Genomic DNA, 17,535 nt, shown 5'->3' with positions numbered 1-17,535 from the left:
TTCACTTATTGCGGGTGATCCTGGAATGTAACACCCGTGATAAGTGAGGGAACACTGTAGATCAATAGGTACCACTAGGTTTTAATGATTAAGTGGGGAATCAAAGCCAGGTCTCCAGATTCATAGTCCTACACTCAAACCACACCAGACATTACTGGCAGCAAACAATGCCCAAACTATAGAACAGGCTCCAGAGTAGTTACCAGAAGAGCTAAAATTCCAGTTTCTCCCCAGTACTATTGTTTTATCACCAATGCCTACTTGTTATGCTGCACATCAGTTTCAAAGGATTGTTTTGACACAAAGTTGTACTCCACACCCTCCTTTTCATGACTCTTCTTGGTCCTTGTCGTATCTGTAAAAAAGAAGAAACCACAATTACATAACATCAATGTTTTCAAATGGAGTGAAATCACCTGTTTTGCAAAGGAGCGTTTACTCAAATAGTACCTAAAGAAGTAGTTAGTGCCAGCTATAGTATGGCTAAGAGAAAGGAGTAAGCCAGAACTTTGGCTTCATTGGGTTCAACTCTAATTGGAATAAGCAGGGAAGATTACTCCAATTTCACAGAAGTCGGGCAAAGTAGTGCTCCACAAAGTTCCTCATGTTTTGAATGTGTTATTTCCTCCAATCAGTCTTCTAGAGAATCATAGAATCATTGTGTTGGAAGAGTATCCAGTCCAACCATCTGCCAAGAAGCAGGAAAATCACATCCAAAGCACAGATGACCATCCAGCCTCTGTTTAAAAGCCTCCCAAGAAGGAGTCTCTATCACACTCTGGATGGACAGATGGCCATCCATCCTCTGTTTAAAAGCCACCACACTCCAGAGCAGAGAGTTCCACTGCTGAACAGCTTTCACAGTCAGGAAGTTCTTCCTAATGTTCAGGTGGACTCTCCTTCCTTTCCTGTAGTTTGAAGCCATTGTTCCGCGTCCTTGTCTCCAGGACAGCAGAAAAAAAGCTTGCTCCTTCCTCCCTATGACTTCCCTTCACATATTTATGCATGGCCATCATGTCTCCTCTCAGCCGTCTCCTCTTCAGGCTAAACATGCCCAGCTCTTTCAGCCGCTCCTCATAGGGCTTGTTCTTCAGACCATTGATCATTTTAGTCGCCCTCCTCTGGACACATTCTAGCTTGTCAAGAACACAAAAGAAGGTAAATACCCCAGATAGTAGATGTTGAATTGTGTGGAGCAGAACAGACAACTCTGCATCTGTATGCTTGTCCACTATGCCCTGCCTCATGTACAGAGGAAGAATTGTTGAAGGCCACAGACAATGCCATTGCTGTTGCCTGTTTTTGGTCAAAAGATATTTAGCCGCCTGCGCTCCTTCTATTTTTATCAGTTTTATACTAATTTATGAAATGCTTTTGATACAAAATAAATAGCCTGAGTGTACATGTGGAAAACTTTTGAATAAAGTAAAAACAATACACTGAAAATTAGCAGTAACAAGGATAGCAAAATCCAAGGAAAATCGATTTTGCCTCTGCCCCCAAGTGTTGGTTTTTAAAAAGCTTCCTTGAGGATTTTTTAAAAACTTGTCAAGAGAAAGGAGGGAAGACTAAATTGGTTGCTTCGAAAGCCGATTATAGTTATATTTAGTTTCAAAAGGGTGAACGTCACAAGAATAAGAGAAGTTAAAGGAAAGTTGAAGGGAATATTCAAAAGGGTCATAACCCTTCCAGGTGCTTGGAGATTATTGAGAAGCTGTATAATAGAGAATTTAATCACGATGATTGGATTGCTATAAACGTTTTAGTCAAAGTATAAAACAAACATTCATGATTTGGACAGGATGGATTAATTTTTCTCCTAAGGCACAAAAAGAACAATTCATTAAACAAAAGTAAATGCCATTTGAAATAAGTGGATTTTGCAATAGGATGAAAGCCTATGCTGGACTTATGCTAATTGTACTGTAGAGATGGAATAATAATAATATAAAGTAAGAAAGCTAATAATAATAATAATAATGTAATAATTAATAGCCTGAAATACTTGAAAAGAGTTTAAAGCTGATTACAATCATTACATGGTTGGAAGGAAACGATAAAAGGCAAAAAGGGTGAGAGAAGCCCTATTTTCCTTTGGTAAAACAAAGAAATGTGAGTCAGAATCCTGTATGTGGTTTGCTTATGCTTAATCGCCATATTTTTAGTACTATGCATGGAATTCAGGTTTAATTCTCCCCTAATCCACATTTGCTGGGCAGCCGTCATTGCACTTAACAAGAATCTGTTCTCCTCTTACTCTGAAAGCAGTTAATTGCCTTTTCAATATACTTCTATGAATGATCTCCAGTGCAACAGGCAGAAAGAAAGTTCTTGTTGCAATTCATCCTCAGTCAGCTGCTTCCTGATTGACAAGGAAACAGATCCTCATTAATCGCAATGACTGCTGCCTGACAAATGATGGTTGGGAAACTTTCACTATTTCTACATAGGTCCTGAATATACATCAGTCAGAAGTACATGACTCTAGGCAGGGGCAGCTCAACCCATTACGCAAAGTAAACATTTGCAGTATAGATGATTTTGCCCAGGGGCGCTCTTGAGGTGCTCTTGGGGGGAAATAGACCCTGACATATACGAGTTGTAGTTACTGGGATGTATAGTTCACCTACAATCAAAGAGCATTCTGAACTCCACCAATGATGGAACTGAACCAAATATGGACATATGGAACTCCCACGACGAACAGAAAATATATATCAGTGATTGGTTTGGGGGGGGGGGGGGGAGAGAGCGCCAAAATACTGTTTGCTTACCGTTGAAAATTACCTAGGGCCATCTCTGACTCTAGGTTATGCATTCGTAACACCCATAGAGGATTCTGATCAGAATATAAATGTGAGAGAAGAAACAGTGGAAATACTCTAATTCAGAAAATCTATACCAGATAACAATGATGGTAATCATTATCATTGTTATCATGCCGGACTGGGCCGGACTTAGCACAACAGGTTAAACTGCAAGCTTCAGAAAATCTTGCCGCTTGAAAGATCAACAGTTCAAGCCCAGGTTGGGGTGAGCACTTGCCATCAGCTCAGCTCCTGCTTACCTAGCAGTTTGAAAACAGCAATGTGAGTAGATAAATAGGTACTGCTTTGGCAGGGAAATAATAAAAGGCACCCATGCAGACATGCTGGTGATTTGTTTGGGAGGGTGTCTAGAGACAATGAAAAGCTCCTCGGCGTGGAAGATGGAGCAACAGCACCTCCCAGTGGCTGGAGTCAAGCACAGCCTCCAGATGCTGGAGATGGAAAAAGATGGGAAGCCATTACCTCTGTTTATGTACTGTCTGTCTATGTTAATTGTATAATGGCATTGAATGTCTGCTGTATATGTGTTCTGTAATCTGCTCTGAGTCCCCTCAAGGAGATAGGGAATAATATCATCATCATCATCATCATCTTGCTGGAGATCATGTTGGCTGACTGGAGGATTCAGGGAAACCTAGTCTGAAGGCTCCAGATGTGCTTAATAGCAATGTCAAGTCCAAGTATGGAGAAGAATTTTAAAAAATCATTCTCTTGTTACTGTATAGTCAAATTTGAGGTAAATTAATGAAGCTTGGAAAAAGGATCATAATAAATTGAATCCTAAGTTGTTTCACATCTCATAAAACAAGGGATTTCCACTAATTCCCTCCTTCCCCTCCTCCTGTAGTTTCCTCTGCTGTCTTCCCATCCTGTATGTAATATTCTCCCAGTCTCCAGCACAGATTTCCACAGGACTATGGAAGGATGGATGAGGCAGAAACAAAAGTGAAAAGCCAAAGTTCAAGTAAACGGGCTGTATCCAGAGAAAATTCCTCTGTTGTGGGTTCTTTTTAAATGTAGAGGATTGCTTGTGTTTGTGTGTTAATTTAGCAGGAGTGGGCACAGGGGTGAACTCTCCAAGGTCTTCTGAGGGCGCAATGCAGCTCTGTACTACTCCACAGGTTTAAAAATTGAGGGTGGGTGGAAATCACATTTAAGATGCTACCCGCTATCTGGCTTGTAAGTTCTGTTGTTTTTACTCAACCTTTGCTATCTTAATTAACTTGCAAATGAGGTAGAAAGAGGAGTTCAGCTGAGCATCAACTGCATTGCCTCCATCTCACAAGCTCAGCTGAACCTCTGGGGCCGCTCCTTAAATTGACAAGAACATTGCTTAGAAAACTGCAATGAAGGTGAAAAGTACCAGAAGAAGACAGACAAAGTGAAGAAATAAATGTCCAAAGCAGAAGGGAGGGGAAGAGATCAGCCTGAAAAATTGGCTTTCTCTTGCCCAAAGGGAGGGAGTTGGCAGATTAGTGACATTTCCATTGGAATTCAGCCCAGAGGACACAGAGTTGTGGAGAGGCATACCTTCTCCTCTGCCACAGTCCCAAAGTCATTGAAAGCCATCGATTCATTTGTGTGTGTGAGCTGTCCTGGGCTTTTTTATACCTTTTCTCAGCCCATTCACCAAAATAACATTTCATTTGCCAAAACTGCTCTTTGGGTGGCTGTCAGTGTTGCCACTAATCCCACCCACTGCAAACTAGAATGAGTTGTTTCCTATGGTACATCCATTCTTTCATTACTTTTGTTACTTTCGGGAGCATGTAACGAAAAGGCCTCCCCTGGTATGAAAATCAGCTCGACACAAAACCAAACAGGAGCTGATCCTGACTCCTTGCTTGCTTTTCAGGAGCACGTGGTGCTCCATAATAATAATAATAATAATAATAATAATAATAATAATAATAATAATTTATTTGTACCCCACTACCATCTCCCCATGGAACTCGGTGCGGCTTACATGAGGCCAAGCCCAAACACAACAATACAAGCAATAATCACAACAATGCAAGCAATTAAAATAAAAACAGACAATAAACATATAACATTTTCAATAAGACAACATACAATTAAAACTGTGGGAAGGCCAAATGTAAAATTAAAATTGGAAATAGTGCTGAAGCATGGACGAAAAGGTGATAGTGGCGTTTGTGGAAAGACATACGAGCAGACCTAAAAATGTAAAGTGCTTTGGAGGGACAAAGTGCTATGGAATCATTATTCTGGGAAGGTACACTGGAACAACCACGTCTTCAAGCTCCTCCTGAAGACTTCCAAGGTTGGGGCCTTCCTGATGTCCTTAGGGATGTCCATGCCTCCTTGCCTTAGAAAGAGAGAGAGTGTGGTGTGCAGGCCCAGAAAGCGTGCATGCCTGGCTGCAGCTGAGTACCTTCTCTAGAGTAAGGAATCAGAATTTGCCTCCTTGCCTTGGAAAAAGTGTGTGTGTGGCATGCAGGCCCAGAAAGCGTACCTGCAGCTGAGTGCCTCCTCTAGAGTAAGAAAGTCAGAACTTGCCTCCTTGACTTGAAAAGTGTGCATATGTGGCATGCAGGCCCAGAAAGCATGTGCGCCTGCCTGCAGCTGAGTCTGAATTTGCCTCCTTACCTTAGAAAGAATGTGTGTAGGCCCAGAAAGCACGTGCGTCTGTCTTCCTGCAGCCAAACACTTCCTCTAGAGTAAGAAAGTCAGAACTTGCCTTCTTGCCTCGGAAAGAGTGTGTGCGTGGCATGCAGGCCCAGAAAGTGTGCATGTCTGCCTGCACCCAAGCACCTCCTCTAAAGTAAAAAAAGTCAGAACTTTCCTCCCTACCTTGGAAAGAGTGTGTGTTGGAGTGCAAACACAGAAAGCACGCGCATCTGTCTGCAACCAAGCACCTCTTTTAGACTAAGAAACAGAATTTGCCTCCTTGCCTTGGAAAGAGTGCGTGTGTGGCATGCAGGCCCAGGAGAGAAAGCACATGCACCTGCCTGCAGCCAAGAGCCTCTTCTCTAGAGTAAAAACAGGCAAGAAGCCTCCTTAAACCACGTGTCTACCTGCAGCTGAGTGCCTCTCCTCTAGAGTAAAATAGTTTAAATGCCTAAAATGAGAGGAGAGCCTGAGAAGCCTACCCCCCCCCCCCATAATGGGCCAATAGAAACCTAATCTCTTGGTACCCCAGAGCAAAAACAGATATCGGCCCTCCTGATTTTGGAAGGCTCCCAAAAAATCAGGACACAAAACAGGTCAAGGTTTATCCTGAATGCACAAGTACCCCTGAATGCACAAGCACTATTTAGCACCCTTCACTCAGTAATGTGAATATCACTTGCTGTCCTTTCACTATGGCCCCATCTACACTGCCATATAATGCAGTTCAGTACAATTAAACTACATTATATGAGTCTACATCAGGGGTTCTCAAACTTTTTAAACAGAGGGCCAGGTCACAATCCCTCAAACTGTTGAAGGGATGGATTATAATTTGAAAAAAAAAACATGAATGAATTCCTATGCACACTGCACATATCTTATTTGTAGTGCAAAATAAACACTTAAAAACAATATAATAATTAAAATGAAGAGCAATTTTAACAAATATAAACTTATTAGTATTTCAACGGGAAGTGTGGGCCTGCTTTTTGCTGATAAGAGGATTGTTGTTGTTGTTGTGTGCTTTCAAGTCATTTCAGTCTTAGGTTGACCCTGAGCAAGGGCCGGGTAAATGACCTTGGAGTGCTGTATCCGGCCCCCGGGCCTTAGTTTGAGGACCCCTGGTCTACATTGACCATACAATGCAGTTTCATATTGCATTATATGGCAGTGCAGATAGGACCTATGATATCAAATATGAGTATTTTTTAGATACCCTTATGGGTTGTAGCAGGACTTTATTCATCTTCTCTCCCCACCAGAACCACCACGTTTTATTAACAGGTGCCTGAATGCAAGCTTTCAATATGTAGTGTTCTTGGAGGCAAGCGCAGTGACTACCAAAAATTGTTTATTAAGAAGAATAAGTTATTTAATACATACAATTCCAGACTGACATATATTTCACTCTCATAGTCACTCATACCCAAAGTAACTCCAACTCTATCTCTAACTCTTCACTATCTTTGACCCTGATTTACCTCTCCCAATTACCCAGGATGCATCTACACTATAGAATTAATGCAGTTCAACACCACTTTGACTGTCATGGCTCAGTGCTATGGACTCCTAGGATTTGTAGTTTGGTGAGGCACCAGAACTCTTTGGCAGAGAAAGACTTTCAAAACTACAACTCCCATGATTCCAAAGCATTGGGCCATGGTGCCAAACTGTATTAATTCTATTCACACCGAGACTCATGAGCCCCATTAACTAACTCATAATCTTGACAGGCTACATGCTAATTCCCCACCAATTGTTGCACAACAGACTCAGATATTCTACCAGTCATCACTCGCTCCCAATAATTAGCTTTTCTGGGGCCTCTTCCACACAGCTGGAATATATGGCAGTGTGGACTCAGATAACCCAGTTCAAAGCAGATATTGTGGAATTTTCTGCCTTGATATTCTGGGTTATATGGCTGTGTGGAAGGGCCCAGAAATGGAGCATTTCATTCCATGGAGCAGATTTTTGATGCAAATGGTGCAATCTATACACACATGCATGCACACATAAACAGAGGGAGCATTTGCCCGTCCTCCACATACATGCTCATCTTTAAAGCCTAAATTCTACCCTGTGAAAATCTTGCCTCTTCTCACTAAGTGCGATTTCCCCGTGGCCTTTACAACTGCCAGAAAACATATTCAACATCTGGCTCAATGCTGTTAATATTTATATAATCTCTTCATCAGTCCCCTAAACTGATTTTCTACCTCTACAGAGACTCTCCATATTTTACAGGCATTTCAGTAATTCAACATTCACTGTTTCTTCCAGCTTTTTTGCTCTTATTTAATTTAAAACTGCATAATTGAGTATAATTGCATTGCTATTTCTCTCGTCCCACACCACCCCGTCGCAAGCTTTATTTTTCAGATTATACAATCTAAAAAATTCCTCAGCAGAGACCCTGGAAATAGTTTTGAGGTGTGATAAAGTCCAATATTAGCAATAAATGGTTATTAATTTTGCATTACTTTCTAGGTAGTTGCAGCTAAAGGGCAAATTACTTTTCCTACCTATTATCACTGAAATATCTGAAATACTGTTACAGGTAAAGTATGTCCTTAGACGTGCCCTTCATGTCTTCAGGGTACCTTCGTGTGATTCAACATAGTATATACACAAAAATTGTGTGTCTCATGTTGACATTTATGGCATGCATTATTGAAGGCTTTCATGGCCAGAATCACTAGGTTGTTGTGTGTTTTCCAGGCTGTATGGCCATGTTCCAGAAGCATTCTCTCCTGACATTTCATCTGCATCTATGGCAGGCATCCTCAGAGGTTATGAAGTCTGACCTCACAACCTCTCCCCAGATTTGAACCGCCAACCTTTCAGGCAGCAAGTTCAGCAGCTCAGCGGTTTAACCCACTGTGCCACCTGCTACGCCATTACATTTCAGGTAATTGGTCATTACATTTCAGGTAATGTGGATAAATCCTACAATATCCTAATTGATACAGGAGTCTGATTACACTATGTAACAAAATTTGGGGGGGGGGGGGTTCCTGGTTTGAAAGTGTTATTTCCTGTTTAATTGTTCAATACTTGCTTTGAAAGTAGTTGTTATACTCCAGAAACTTCATTTTTGAGGCTGCCACAAACTATGTTGAATTGATAGATACTCTGTTAGATATTCATTTATTTATTTGCGACATTTATATGCCGCCCTACTCACCCCAAAGGGGACTCAGAGCAGCTTACAATAATATGTAAATACAATATATTATATTATTATCATAGCACTGTACTATACTATATAGGTAAAGGTTTCCCCTGACATTAAGTCCAGTCGTGTCCGACTCTGGGGTGTGGTGCTCATCTCCATTTCTAAACCGAAGAGCTGGCATTGTCTGTAGACACCTCCAAGGTCATGTGGCCAGCATGATTGCATGGAGCACCATTATCTTCCCACTGGAAGATCTATTGATCTATTCACATTTGCATGTTTTCAAACTGCTAGGTTGCCAGAAGCTGGGGCTGACAGCAGAAGCTCATGCTGCTCCCCGGATTCAAACCTGCGACCTTTTGGTCACCAAGCTCAGCAGCTCAGTGGTTTAACCCACTGCGCCACTGGGGGCAGTTTTTGCAGTTTGGTAAACTTTTTCCATGTTTTTTTTATGATAGAACCAATTAGGAAATGACATTTATAACCCAGGAACAAAAATTGTGTTCCTGGGTTATCACACTTTGGGCCCAGTGACTCTATGACTTATTCTTACCACAACCCTATGAAGTAAAAAAGACAGAAGAGAGCTATGGAATTCTGCCTCTCAAAGAAAAAGCATAAAAGAAATTCACTAATCAATAGATCATAAAAATTCCTCGCTTTCAACTATTATGAATTTAGTGAGAAGAGGAAAGCCCACAGTGACAGCTGTTGAGTTGCTGAAATGTGATTTCCATATCAACTCTGTTTTTTAAAAAAGCCTTGGGGATTAGATAAACATTGATGAGTGTGCCAAAAACTGCAGCAAACAGGCCATGCACAATCCCATGAGCCAGGCAGTTCTTTCCCCTTTCATGCGGAGACACACACACACTTGGCACGAACGGTTCCCTCGGCTCAGGTGTGTTCGAAACCTTTCAAAGCAGAAGCGGCAGTGTTGGCATTTGTGATCCCAAAGGAGAAAGGGCCCATCTGCACAATTCCTGAATAGTCAGGAATGGGCAGCTTGGAGTGGGCAGGGAAAGAGGCTGTATGAGATCTTTGTGCACCTACAGCAATTATTTTAGAAGAGGATTTTCTCATAAACCCACAGGTGAACGGCTTGTCGGCTTGTCTATCATCTCAACACAATTACGTTGTGCTGAAGTTTTATGGTCCCACCTCATAAGCAGTATTCAAACCCAGCCTTGATGAAAACTTAAGACAATTTTCTACCAAAAGCCAAGGTCAAGATTGTGCTCTCTGAACTAATCCACATATAGAAGGTAATAAAACTGCCACTAGAATTCTACTTTGACACTAGTGAGAGAATAGTGTCCTCCTTCATACCTGAGGACAGCAGGCAAGGTTAGGGGATGCAGGACAAGACTGTGGCCCCATCTACACTGACCATTTAATGTAATTTGAAACTAGCTTTAAATTGAGATAGTCAGACAACAACCTGTAGTTTGTATAATCACCATCTGAGTCTCAAACTAGTTCCTAGGTAATCATCTGCACACCTAAGCTCTTTTTTAATACTGAGTTATTTATTATTTCGTGTCAAAAGCATTGCATAAATAAATAAATAAGTTTGAAACTGATAATGGGATCATAAGCAGCTAAATAATTTTAGACCAAAAAAGGGCAACAGCAACTGCATTGTCTGTAGTTTTAAACCAGTGTTTCTCAACCTGGGGGCCGGGACCCCCGAGGGGGTCGCAAGAGGGTTTCAGGGGGGTCACCAGAGACCATCAGAAAACACATATTTCTGATGGTTTTAGGAACCTTTTTGGCAGAGAAGGCAGAATATCTCTCTGCCTGTCCTTCTCTTTCATTTTGGTGTTGGTGAACTACATCTCCCAGAATTCAAAAACAGCCCCTCCCTGACCCCACTAGTAATCAATGTTGGCCATATAGGTAGCATGTCGAGTTTAGTACAGATAACTTATGGGCTGGATTCAGAATGCTCTTTGATTGTAGATTAACTATAAATCCCAGCAACTTCAACTCCCAAATGTCAAGGTCTATTTTCCCCAAACTTTGGGTATATTTAGTATTCATGCCAAGTTTGGTCCAGATTCATTAATGTTTGAGTCCACAATGCTCTCTGGAGGTAGGTGAACTACAACACTAAAACTGAAATCAATGCCCACCAAACCCTTCCAATATTTTCTCTTGGTCATAGGAGTTTTGTGTGCCAGATTTGGTTCAGTTCCATAGTTGGCGGAGTTCAGAATGCTCTTTGATTGTAGTTTAACTATAAATCTCAGCAACTACAACTCCCAAATGACAAAATCAATCCCCCAACCCCACCAGTATTGAAATTTGGGCATATCATTTGTGCCAAATTTGGTCCAGTGAATGAAAATACATTCTGCACGTCAGATATTTACATTACGATTCATAACAGTAGCAAAATTACAGTTATGAAGTAGCAATGAAAATAATGTTATGGTTGGGGGTCAACACAACATGAGGGGTATTAAGGGGTCACAGCATTAGGAAGGTTGAGAAGCACTGCTTTAAACAGTTCTTCCTCTGTGCATGAGGCAGGGCATTGTGGGCAATCATAGAGATGCCAAGTTGTTTGTTCTGCTTCATAGTCGCACAAGGGGGACAATTCTTTTAGGTAGTGCCATTTTGCCAAATTGTCTTTTGATCTGCCAACTCCACTTCTGAGTCTGTTCAGGGACTTCCAAGTTGCCTATTTCTGGTTTGCCCCTGGAGGAAGACCCTTGTGGGAGGCCATTCAGTTGGAATTGCCTGATTTTGCTACCCACAGGGATATTCTTGCTGTTGCTGGAGGAACATTTAGATTAAGTCTACTGGGAGGAGATTGACAGCCATACAGTGAGTGGCTTTCACAGTGTTCACCCGTATTTCTCTCACAATTGGCAAAAATTTCCTGTCGCACTTGGGGGAATGCCACCTAGCCTATAGAGTCTATAAACAGGTGTGGGTTTAAGACATCCTGTGATTTTACTGTGTTGAAAGTGCATTAAATGGTCAGTGTAGATGGCCCCTGTGTCTCACAAACACCACTGTCTTCCAAGGACATATGTATAATCAGAAGACTCAGAAGGAGACCATTTCAGGGCCAGGACTATCACAGTTGCCCCCTAGCATAACCCTAATGATGGGACTGGCCCTGAAGAGCATGCTGGAGAGATTTAAAGAGCGATCAAACACAAAGGTTTGTATATTTGTTGAGTATCTACTCTAATTGGAAATTCTTATACAAGTTGAATATCTGACATTCTTGAGACAGAAGGATTTTGAATTTCAACCCACCCACTCCAAATTTTGGCATATATGTACATTTGAGATGTCTTAGAGATGGGACCAAAGTCTAAACATGTAATTCATTTGTGTTTCATATACACTTTACACACAAAGCCGGAAAGTCATTTTAAAATAATTTTGTGCCTGAAATAAAGTTTGTATATCAAAAAGCAAAGGTGTCACTATTTTAGTCACCTATGAGGGTCAACTTCTGATTTGGGAGTATTTGGGAGAGGGGCAGCGGTAGCACAGTGGTTAAAACCACTAGCTGCAGAGAAAGCTGCTGACCGGAGGGTTAGCAGTTTGAAGCCATGAGTCGGGGTGAGCTCCTGACTGTCAGTCATAGCTTCTGCCAACCTAGCAGTTCGAAAGCATGCAATGCGAGTAGATCAATAGGTACTGTCTCAGTGGGAAAGTAAAGGATGCCCCATGCAAACATGTTAGCAAAAAGTTCAGATATGTCTATGGATGGCAGGCTCCTTGGCATGGAAAATGGAGCAACAGCACCTCCCCATGGCTGGAAGTTGAGCATCGCTTCCAGACGCCAGAAATGGAAAGAGAAAGGCCTTTACCTTATCTGTGTATTGTATGTTATTGTTCATTGTGTAAAAGGCATTGAATGTTTGCCTTATATGTGTACTGTAATCCGCTCTGAGTCCCTCCAGGGAGATAAAGCAGAATATGAATAAAGTGCGTTAATAAAGTATATTAAGAGGTGTTCAACTTCTACTGCAAATTGCTATGCTATCGGGATTCTTTTTAACGATACTTCCTTTTAAAAATCTATTTTATGCTGTAAGTCAGCCAAAGAACAATGTCACTGGGTGACTTTATATAAATATAGTTGAATGAACAAATCAATGACGTGCCAAAAAAAAGTGAGGACTGAGTGGGAACGTGTTTTACTAAAAAGGGACTTACGTGGCACAGCGACCCCATACTCCTGCGGGTTCTCAGCTACCACCTTCTGCTTGAGTTCATTTAACCGGGACCCCAAAGAACCTGAGAGGTCAGAGGAAGAAGGTGTGTCAGTGGACAGAGAACATAAGGCATACGGGTGCCCTGCAGAGGAAGAAACCTAAAAAAAAATGGGAAGAAAAAAATACAAGACAGAAATAGGTCTGCACCCGCAGAGCAAACTAGGAAAGATGCTGTGCTTGCAATTTGCAATTGTCTCAACAGTTTTTAAAACCGAAATTGCAGGAGATCCTTAACTAGTAACCCCAGATATGTTTTCAAGGGAGGCTCAACTTGGAAAGGCATATTGTTATTAATTTGGCCTATTTGCAAGGAGGAGGCAAATTGCTTTTCCCATCCATTATCACTGAACCATTTTTAAATATGAAGATTCTTACAGACACAAAGTGTAATGATAAGTGTCCTCCGTGTATTCATTGTTACTTCCCCCAAAGAAATACACCTAGGATAGACCGCAGACAGCCGTTATTTATTCCTGAGAGGATTCCACAACAACCATTCTGCTTGCAGAATGGGAAACTCCTAATTGATTGGACTGGAAGCTAGGTTTTAGTACAATCAAGAAAGTAACTCTTCAAAATGCTGAAAGTGCCATTTTGCAAATAGCTACCATATCTTGGACAGCTTCTTTAATGTTCATACTAAAGCCTGGAGCAGATTCAATGATCAGCTGAAATGGTGTCCACCAGCCACAGATTCCTCTCGGCAATTTAAGTCAAGGTGCAATGCCTCCAAGACCAAGGAAGTCAGTCTAACATATGAGTCAGAACATCTCACAAACGTCTCTATATCTTCCTGGCAGAGATATACTACTACAACAAACTAATTAGTGAATGAATTTATGACCTCTTTCACTATGGATGCAGCTACACTGTCAAACACATCTCCCTCTATGAACCATCACGGAGGTTAAGATTGGGCATTGAATCGTTGCCTCTGTAAACTGCCCTGAGTTGTCTGAGGGCTGAGAAGGGTGGTATACAAATACAGTAAATAAATAAATAATAAATAAATTAAGATCTTCTAGGAGGTCCTGCTCTCAATCTTGCATCCGTCGCAAGTGCAGTTGGTGGGAATGAAAGACAGGGCCTTCTCAGTGGTGTCTCCTCAGCTCTGGAACTCTCTCCCCAATGTTTGTCATGTCAGGAGCAACTTGAGAAATTCTCCCCAATGAGATTAGATAAGCGCCCTCCCTCCTGGCCTTTAGAAAGAAAACGAAGACATTGTTGTGGAACCAAGCCCTTGGCCATTAAAATAATGCAGTGTAAAGAATAATTAGGAAATGTGTAATGACAATTTGAATGGTTACGGTGTACGATATTTGGATCATGTGATTTTAATATTTATACTAGATGTTTTAATGCTTCGTCTTAATGTTTAAATGTTGTTTATTCCTTATGTTTAATGGTTTTAATTATTTTAATGTATAGCTACATGCTAGTGTATAGTTATTACGATTTTTTTTCTACATGTATGTTGGCATTAAATTTTTACCCAGGGGTAAGAAAGGCTGTGTATAAATACAGTAAATAGATAGATAGATAGATAGCAGAATTAATGCAATTTGATTCCCTTTTAACTTCTATGGCACAGTGCTATGGAATCATGGGAGTTGTAGTTTGAAAGCATGGGAACTGTAGTCTGAATCAACCTTTATCTCCTACCAGTGCACTGCACCAGATAACCCCCTCTCCCTGATACTATCATACCTTAAGGGTTTTTTTCTTTCTTCAGGGTGGAAATGCTGCTTAGCCTCCAGCCCGTCAACAGTTTCCTTTTCACATGGAGCAACTCACCAATTAAAACCACCAGCCTCTTTCTGTCTCCTGGCGGTTGCTGGTATTTGATGACTTCTTCATATGTGAGAAACTCTGGGGCCTGGGTTTGCTCAACTTGCTTGGCATCATTCTGACCATTCTGCTTCTCCTTTCGGCTCAGCCGGAAACTCCGCCTCAAGCCGGCTGCAATGCCAAAGACAGTATTAGCGTTGGCAAGCTTGACTTAAGCTAGTTTCACTGGTTTGTATAAAATGCTGTCCAGTATCTAACAGTAGGAAAGGAATGGCTGAACAATCAAATCTCCTGCTCTGACTCTAGTCTAGAGGGCTTGGCAAGGTCCTAAAGAGCGAAGCTGGAGTATCTAGACCAAGCATGGCATGGGGTTATGATTCTCTGATTTTATTCATTCTGTTTATATCCTCCTTTTCTTTCATGAATAAAACTATTACAATATAACAAAACAGATAAAGTCAGCTGTCAAAAATAAGTGTTCACAGTAGTATACAATTAGGTTATTCAAACAGCCAGATTGTAGGATTTATGCCCATCTGATCCTCACCTATATATTGTCCATTGAAGTATCCCTCGCAATCGCAGTCTTCTGTTATGGGAGGAAAAGAGAAAGGAAGAGAAAAATGTGTAAAAACTCTCTTGTGAAGTAAAATCTATGAAACATGCAAAGCATTCCACTTGAGCCTGCAGGTATTAAGAGCAAGGAGGCAATAAACAGCAAGGTCAGAAGGAAACCATTTGCAAAAAGCACAGGCTGAACAATTACTTTACTAACACTGATCATCAACCAACTACTGTTGGTGATAATGTAGCCAATTAACTCATAGATCTAATATTTTTTTAAAAATCAGCCCCAAGAGAAAAAATTTCCCTAAGCCTCCTGATGAATAACAGCTCAGAAGTTTTTCATTTTAATCTTCATCTGGAAGAGCCTTTACGCATGAGCAGCCACGTTTAGTCTTAGCAACAGGGACAGGTTGGGCATTCCTTATCCAGAATTCCAAAATGTGAAATATTCCAAAATTGTCTGCCTGGGTAGATGACACAGTGATAGCTTTGCTTTCTCATAGTTCAATGTACTCAAATTGTGGCAAGTTCTTGGTGGTATGGGGATACTAAGTCACCTTGTTTGTCTCCGGAGGAATCTGTATAACCACCAAGTAGCAACCGACTGATTCAAGATTGGGGAAGGAGTACAGCAAGGCTGTATACTCCCATCTGACCTCTTCAACTTGTATGCAGAACACATCATGCAATGTGCGAGGCATGATGAATCCAAGGCTGGAGCTAAAGTTGCTGGAAGAAACATTTACAACCTTCGACATGCAAATGATAACACTTTGATGGCTGAAAGCGAGGAGGAGCTGAGGAGCCTTCCAACTAAGGTGAAAGAAGGAAGTGCAAAAGCTGGGTTGCAGTTAAACATTTAAAAAACCAATATGGCAGCCAGACTGATTGAAAGCTGGCAAATAGAGGGAGAAAATGTGGAGGCAGTGACAGACTTTGTATTTCTATGTGCAAAGATTACTGCATTCGCAGACTGCAGTCAGGAAATCAGAAGGCGTTTACTTCTTGGGAGGAGAGCAATGACCAATTTGATAAAATAGTTAAGAGTAGAAGCATCACAATGGCAACGAAGATCCACATAGTTAAAGCAATGGTATTCCCTGTAGTAACCTATGGATGTGAGAGCTGGACCATAAGGAAGGCTGAGCGAAGGAAGACGCTTTTGAACTGTAGTGTTGGAAAATTCTGAGAGTGCCTTGGACTGCAAGAAGATCCAACCAGTCCATACTCCAGGAAATAATGCCTGGTTGCTCACTGGAGGGAAGGATATTAGAGGCAAAGATGAAGTACTTTGGCCACATAATGAGAAGACAGGAAAGCTTGGAGAAGATAATGATGCTGGGGAAAATCTAAGGAAAAAGGAAGAGGGGCAAACCAAGGATAAGATTGATGGATTTTATTCTTGAAGTGACTGGCTTGACTTTGAAGGAGCTGGGGGTGGTGACAGGTGACAGGGAGCTCTGGCATGGGCTGGTCCATGAGGTCACAAAGAGTCAGAAGTGACTGAACAGATAAACAGCAACAACAATGTATGCAAACTTTGTTTCATGCTCAAAATTATTAGAAATCTGGTGTAAAAAATGACTTCATGCAATACATGAATTTTGTGATGAAACGTGGTTCCCATGTCCAAGATACCTCATTATGTACATACAAATTTAGCAAAATTTGAAACAATGAAATCTAAACACTTCTGATCCCAAATATTTCCTATAAGGGATTAGTCACCTTATACCTAAATCCAGGCCTGCTGTCTCAAAGAATACACACAAGCATTGACTTCCCATTCAGTGATTGATTCCATGGCCTATTCTAGCTAACAATTGGATTTGGGCCTAAGAGTGTACTGGGAGGTAGAATTGTTTCCCCACTTTGTTGTTGTGTGCCTTCAACCCAAATCCGATTAATAGCAAACCCATCAGATAATTTTCTTGGCGAAGTTTACTTAGAGGAGGTTGGCCACATTACCTTATTTAAGTATTTCACACACATGACTGTCATTACGGATCACAACAAGAAATTTAGTTAGGTGGGTGGGAAGAAAATGTGTTTAACTGCAGCAATAAACATTTCCAGATTTATTTTGGTGTGTTTTAAATTCATTCTTGGATGTTCTGCTATTTTGGGAGACAATGCTTATAGTGGTTGGAGAAGCTTTCCTTAGCTTCACCAATGATAAACATTTGTTTCTCCAGATGTTGTTGTGTGCATTCAAATCATTTCTGATTTATAGTATTTGTAGGACAAACCTATCATGGGATTATATTGCCCAGATTTCTCAAGAGGGAGTTTGCCA

At 41.2% G+C, this 17,535-nt stretch overlaps 1 protein-coding gene across 1 annotated transcript in view; it reads right to left on the bottom strand.

Moving 5' to 3' along the window:
- MPP3 (MAGUK p55 scaffold protein 3) overlaps positions 1 to 17,535 on the bottom strand; it is a 97,387-nt gene that overhangs the window by 8,633 nt on the left and 71,219 nt on the right. Inside the window, exons 13-16 of the mRNA XM_067469994.1 lie at positions 15,220 to 15,261; positions 14,679 to 14,843; positions 12,826 to 12,906; positions 262 to 355 (exon numbers count right to left, since the gene is read on the bottom strand). Of these exons, the coding sequence (XP_067326095.1) occupies positions 262 to 355; positions 12,826 to 12,906; positions 14,679 to 14,843; positions 15,220 to 15,261 (382 nt within the window). The remainder of the gene's footprint in view (positions 1 to 261; positions 356 to 12,825; positions 12,907 to 14,678; positions 14,844 to 15,219; positions 15,262 to 17,535) is intronic.

The sequence above is a fragment of the Anolis sagrei genome, chromosome 6, assembly GCF_037176765.1.
Source record: "Anolis sagrei isolate rAnoSag1 chromosome 6, rAnoSag1.mat, whole genome shotgun sequence".
Lineage (NCBI taxonomy): Eukaryota > Metazoa > Chordata > Lepidosauria > Squamata > Dactyloidae > Anolis > Anolis sagrei.
This window is presented reverse-complemented; position numbering and strand designations above follow the sequence as displayed.